Consider the following 6,745-nt stretch of genomic DNA (forward strand, 5'->3'; position numbering starts at 1 on the left):
GTGTTGTAAATATATTTTGAACATACTTTGATATATATGTACATGTTTGTTATAGGTTCGTGAATCGACCAGTGGCCAAGTCTTACTTCCCGACGAAGTAAAAATCTGTGAAAATGAGTTATAGTCCCACTTTTAAAATCTAATATTTTTGGGATGAGAATACATGCATGTTTTATAAATGATTTACAAAATTGACACAAGTACGTGAAACTACATTCTATGGTTGAATTATCGAAATCGAATATGCCCCTTTTTATTAAAGTCTGGTAATCTAAGAATTAGGGAACATACACCCTAATTGACGCGAATCCTAAAGATAGATCTATTGGGCCTAACAAACCCCATCCAAAGTACCGGATGCTTTAGTACTTCGAAATTTATATCATATCCGAAGGGTGTCCCGGAATGATGGGGATATTCTTATATATGCATCTTGTTAATGTCGGTTACCAGGTGTTCACCATATGAATGATTTTTATCTCTATGTATGAGATGTGTATTGAAATATGAAATCTTGTGGTCTATTATTATGATTTGATATATATAGGTTAAACCTATAACTCACCAACATTTTTGTTGACGTTTTAAGCATGTTTATTCTCAGTTGATTATTAAGAGCTTCCGCTGTCGCATACTTAAATAAGGACGAGATTTGGAGTCCATGCTTGTATGATATTGTATAAAAACTGCATTCAAGAAACTTATTTTGTTGTAACATATTTGTATTGTAAACCATTATGTAATGGTCGTGTGTAAACAGGATATTTTAGATTATCATTATTTGATAATCTACGTAAAGCTTTTTAAAACCTTTATCTATGAAATAAAGGTTATGGTTTGTTTTAAAAATAAATGCAGTCTTTGAAAAACGTCTCATATAGAGGTCAAAACCTCGCAACGAAATCAATTAATATGGAACGTTTTTAATCAATAAGAACGGGACATTTCAGTAAGCATACGCGTACGCACACTAATGATTGTCCGCATACGTATAGCATGAGCATGCGGGTTGCGGTATCATTAGTTTACCTAAGGACGTTTAAGTTGGATCGCTATGATACACTTTGGTTTGATTCGTTGGTTGTTTGTTTGTGTTTGGTTTAGGCTCTTGGCTATTTGGTGACGTGTTGTGTTGTTTAGGTGTTATTGTTTGGAGTTGTTTAATGTTTGTTTATTCCCGAGCATTATCTAGTTATCTTTCTTGTTTCTTGCTTGTATCCGTTTTGTTGGGTCCTTCATTTTTCAATGAAAGTACTAAGTTTTTAATAGTAATCACTATTTTTAGTAACAATTTAATAAGTGTTTTTAGTTACGGAGTATTAGAAAGAAAGTACTTGCTTCCGCTTTATGATTTTTATTCCAAAACTGCATAATTATAGTTTTATAGAAGATTTTGTTCCAATGACTTATCTATTCATAGATAGGAATCATCGCAGTACTTTTTTTTTTTGCTTCAAAAGTTATCTTTTCTTTAACGTTAGGTGCTTATTATTTTATATTATTTTATCATCGTATTTATTTATATGCACTTATTTTAGGACAAAATATTTATTACCCTAAACAACGTTAGTTTTTTCTAACGACCTTCAGTAATATCCGCAAATGTGTATATTTTATGTGTTGAGAAGGAAGGGTCAAATGAATTCATGATCAGGGCATATTTTTAAAAAAAATAATAATAATAATAATAATAATAAAAATAATATTTTTTAAATCATCATAGATTAAAAAGTACGTATCATTTAAGCCCGAGAAGTCAAATTTTTTTTATTATCTCTAATAAAAAATGAAATAAAAAGACAAGTCCATTTGGAGGTTTAAGATGCAGACCCATGCTTCGGATCTCTGAAACTATATAGCATAAAGATACGAAAACAGAGGCCATTTGTCCTTGGTCAACAAAGTTGGTAATACTAGCACTGGCACAGCCACCCTGATTCCTAACATTTACACTTTTACCCCCCTCAAATATCATTTTACCTATTCCTTTCAGAAATATACAGACAACGTGCTGTCACGTCCCATATCAACACCAACTACCTCAGTTTAGCCTTATAGATACACACTATCCAATATTATTTTTATATTATATATTATATTATATCTGATATTTTCTCAGTATATTATGATAATATACTGCCCTAATAACTCCACAAATTCTTCAGCAGTCAAAATTTAATATTTATAAAGTAGGTTGGCTACATGGTAAATTGACCACCTAGGCATTTTTTTTCCAAAACTTTGCCCATTTGCTTTCACACCTTTTGAGGCAAGCTTCTGTGCCCTCCCCTCCCAAAACAAAAGTAAAAGTGATTCAACCACACACTCCTGTTCTGGTCCTGCTTCTCTGCTTTCATACAAATGTCAAATTACCAAAATGACCTTTAAAAATTTATACTACTATAAACAATGAACTTTACCCAAGTGAAGCATTCAACATATATATAAATTGTGAATTTACCAATTAATCCCTCAGAAAACGCCACCCTGTACACTTTCCTGTTATTCCCCAAACACCACCTCTCCCCTATATCTTTTTTTTTTTCAATTTCTTTACATATACATATTCCTTGCTGCCCACAAAATTTTCAAGGAAAATAATTAACAAAAAGTTTACATAATAATCCAACTGTCCCTCACCCAACATGTACAAACAACCCAATCCATCTTCAAGCTTATTGCTGATCTTGCAAAACTCAGCAGAAATCGATGATTCGCTTGGTGCTCGGCTGTCTAGATTCAAAGAGCTTAGTGGTTGAATCTTAGACAATTCGGATTTATCTGTCTTCTACAAAGATTCGGCCTATGAAATCACGAAACCGTTTGGAATATAGCTTCGGATCGACAGACGAGATGGATGCAGGGTCCACTTGTAATGACTTGTATGCACGCTCAAGCTTCTTACTGATATCATAGTCTTGTAATATGTCGATGATACCGAAGTAGAGTACTACCTCATACGTTTCACCGCTTTTAGAAGGCGTAAAATTGTTCAATCCACCAGGGGTATATTGGTCAAAGTCGCTTCGCCTACCTATCCTCTCTGCTCTTGCTGGCATGTTGGCTCCTAACCTGATCAACGGTTTCCTGATTATAAAAATAACAATAATACATTAGGTTTTTTAAATATTTGTGTATAAATGTAGTTGGATCAGGTCAACTATAACCTATAATGCCATGTGTATTAACAAGAGCAATTGCAGGAATATTTTTGGTAAACTTAAGATAAAAAGGTCAAAGTCAATGAACAAGAACAGTTGTCAACAATGCAAATGTTGATACCATAATAATACAAGTCCTACAAACATATACCATCTGATGTTCTACATCAAAATGGCAACCAAACACCAATTCAAATCAATTATTCCAACCACCATGATCAAACACCATTTAAAAATTGGATTATTGTCATAAGGGTGCGACAAAAACTCATTAATATACAGAGAATAATATGAAAAGCATATGTACCAGCCAGCAAGAACTCGATCTCTATCTTGTAACTCAGCTTCAAGAAATCGACATCCACGCATAAATTTTTCGTTTTGGTATGAATCGCTCTTTCCTGAAAATATGAGCCTAAATTAAAGTTCGTTCACCAACAAATATAGTGGTGTTAACAACGGGTGGAAAATTACCATTTCGTAACAAAAATGGTGATAAACCAATTTTGTCACCGGTGTTATTATCACGAAAATGCATGCCAACTAAAAGACTGTAATCCATTATTCTTTCAGCTTCCAGAAACTCACAATCTCTATTAATTTGTCTGAAGGCGCACAAAACCAACATATTGTGCAAGTAAAAAGTTAAAAAAATATATATAGTGGATAAAAGGTAGATCACTAAAATGGTGAAACTGTACTAACTTGATTAGTTCTTTGAACCAATCTTCTTGAATGCGAAATACATAGTTGAGGTCAAGATCTTTTAGAGTAGTAGTTTCGTCGATTTCGTCCTCTGGTTTATCAGTTGTTCTCCCATGTGAAGATCCTTTAAGATCAAATCTTCTATGGATCCGATACTCCGAGCAGAAAAGATTACCCATCACGATAAACCGAGTCTATAATATGTCAACAAGCAGGCTTATCAGACAACGTTACGAAAACTAAGGGATAAAAAGTTCAAAACCGCTTACAGGCGTGAATATGTTGTTTGAATGCTGGAATATGATAATTGATAAGTGACATATGTGAATTAAGAGGGAAATCATATTCGGTTAAATGAAATCCTAAATAAGCAGTTTTACACTATCCTTCAATAATCAGTTGAGTTGCAACCGTTACTTAACTGATCATTTTACCTCTAGATTATTGAGTACTAATAAGGCGGAATATGTTTGCGTAACATATTATAATGAAGTAATGTATAGCTACATCGAGTTTAAAAACCCTAAATCATTTAAAACAGCAAATACATACCTTTACGCCGCCAACAGGTTTAACGCAATGAACACCAAAGAACTTTGTTACAAGAGAACCCTCGTAACGACAAACATGCTTGTAATAACTCGGTAACATTTTTATTAAAACCTGAAAAGATACAGTCAACCTTTATTAGTATCTAAAGACAGTAAACATTATGTCATTCATTTCATGATGTAAATGAATAAATAAATAGCATAAATTAAAGATTACCTTGACTTCAGACTTTTTCACAGTCTTGATCATAAACCGATCATCCTGCGTTAAATAAAACACGCTCCCGCTTTTTCCAGGAGACGAAAGCTCACGTAAAGCATCGTTTCCACATATCGCTAACATATAATCCGCAGGATCCACTTGAAACATCTCCCTCAATTGTCTGAAATAATTAAGCCATTTTAGATATCATCAGACAACATAATGCATTACACCTAAATTCATATCTCTATCAATTTAGTTGAAACAAAATACCTAAACACAATCGGGCAATAATCTTTCCACCGAAACTCCCCCGATTGATGTGGCGGTGTAAGCTTGGATCCTTCTGACGGAAAGCGAGTCCAAAACTTTTCTTTAGGATCAAAATCACTAGTCTTAAGATCCCGAACAATGGAGGCATGTTTCCCAACTGAATATCTATAATAACAAAAATCAATACACATTAATCAAAATCAAACCACATTCATATTCATATAATATAACTCATCAATCATCAATATAATTGAATACTTAATTTAACTAATTCTATACCTAATGCCCAATTGGAGATTAAGCATCAAATCATAATTCTTATGCCCTTTAGATATCATCTGACCAGGTTTCTTAGCCTCACCACCATTAAACCAACCTGGATTTCGTCTAAACTGTCGAATATCGAATCGATTTAATCCCATACCATCTCCATAAATCATTGAGGCTTCAACATTATCCATTATATCACAAGTTATATCACCAGCTTCACCATCAGATTCCCAAATACAAATCCTGGGAAAATTTCTCTCAGTCAAACTCCCTCTTGATCCATCCACAGATGATCGTTTTTTCGCAGCTGTCGATATCACAAAACTATCAACATCCAAAAATGGAGCTGATAGTTTATGACTAAACCCTAACCCTAAATTATTATTATTGTTATTACTGGGATAAAATGTACCATTTAAAATCTGTTGAGGTTGAAATGGATTTTTAAAATTAATATTATTTTCTTTACTCCAATATCCAACATAACAACCACCATCAGGCCACTTAAAAACCCCGTGACCTTTAGGAACACCATTTTCCCAGTTTCCGTCATAACGGTTTCCGTTAGTCCAGGTCAAAACACCTCTACCGTTAATAACGCCGTTACGCCAGTCACCAACGTACTCGTTACCATTTTTCCAAACATAACGCCCTTGTCCATCTTGTAAGTTCCGTCGCCATGTTCCTTCGTAATAATCACCGTTACTATACCGTTTCTGACCGTACCCGTTTTTCCGGTCGGATAACCATGAACCGCGGTAAGTATCGCCGTCGGATCCTGTAAACGTACCGGATCCTTCCATCCGACCCGACTTGAACTCTCCTTCATAAGTAGAACCAGACGGCCACGAAAACTTACCTTTACCTGACGCTTTACCTTTCTTCCATTCACCTTCATACATACATCCATCTGACCACAAATATTTACCAGATCCATGAGGCACGTTGCCGGAAAAACTTCCGATATACAGATCGCCGTTCTTAAGATGTTTTTCTGTACCGGTCGGCGTAGACGTTGTAGCTAGGGTTTCAGCCGCTGTCGTCGGAGCAACACGGCGACAGGCGACGGCGGACGGAGATCTACCACGAGGAATAAAATCATTTTCAGATTTCTTCTTTTTGGAACTGAAATTGTTGTCATTGTTATCCTCAATTGATGACGGAGGTGATGATGTTACCAAGCGTTCCGGCATGGTTAAAAAAATAGGGTTTTGTAAAACTTTTTTGACCAAATTTTAAGAAACTGGCAGCATTCTGGAACTGAATCTGTTCATTATTGGAGGAAGAATGGTGAATACAGAGGGTAAAGAAATGAGAAAAATCTGAAACTGAAAAAGTAAAGATGATGGTAGGGTAGGGTTGGGTTGGGTGTTTTAGAGAGGGGAAGATAATAAAGATGTTGTTGCATTGGAAAACGATGAGGTTGTGCGCTTTACATCGTGTATCTGTATCTAAATACGGAGTACTCCGTAATCAATATTCGTAATATTCGTATTCGTATTCGTATATGTATTTTAAAATTTAGTGGTATTTACATTAGATTACTCCCAACGTAACAACACTAGTAATTTATGTATACCATC

General features: G+C 34.8%; 1 protein-coding gene across 1 annotated transcript; it reads right to left on the minus strand.

Annotated features, from left to right (window-relative positions):
- Window positions 1–2,294: 2,294 nt before the first annotated feature.
- LOC139858119 (phosphatidylinositol 4-phosphate 5-kinase 1) lies at window positions 2,295–6,539 on the minus strand. Its single transcript, XM_071846972.1, has 8 exons — window positions 5,172–6,539; window positions 4,893–5,057; window positions 4,635–4,800; window positions 4,419–4,529; window positions 3,867–4,060; window positions 3,636–3,766; window positions 3,469–3,562; window positions 2,295–3,087 (listed from the first exon to the last, which is right to left on the minus strand). The coding sequence occupies exons 1-8, from the start codon at window positions 6,353–6,355 to the stop codon at window positions 2,778–2,780; spliced, it is 2,355 nt and encodes a 784-aa protein (XP_071703073.1). The 5' UTR covers window positions 6,356–6,539; the 3' UTR covers window positions 2,295–2,777.
- Between the last annotated feature and the right edge of the window lie 206 nt (window positions 6,540–6,745).

Source organism: Rutidosis leptorrhynchoides, chromosome 7 (genome assembly GCF_046630445.1).
Source record: "Rutidosis leptorrhynchoides isolate AG116_Rl617_1_P2 chromosome 7, CSIRO_AGI_Rlap_v1, whole genome shotgun sequence".
Taxonomy (NCBI): Eukaryota; Viridiplantae; Streptophyta; class Magnoliopsida; order Asterales; family Asteraceae; genus Rutidosis; species Rutidosis leptorrhynchoides.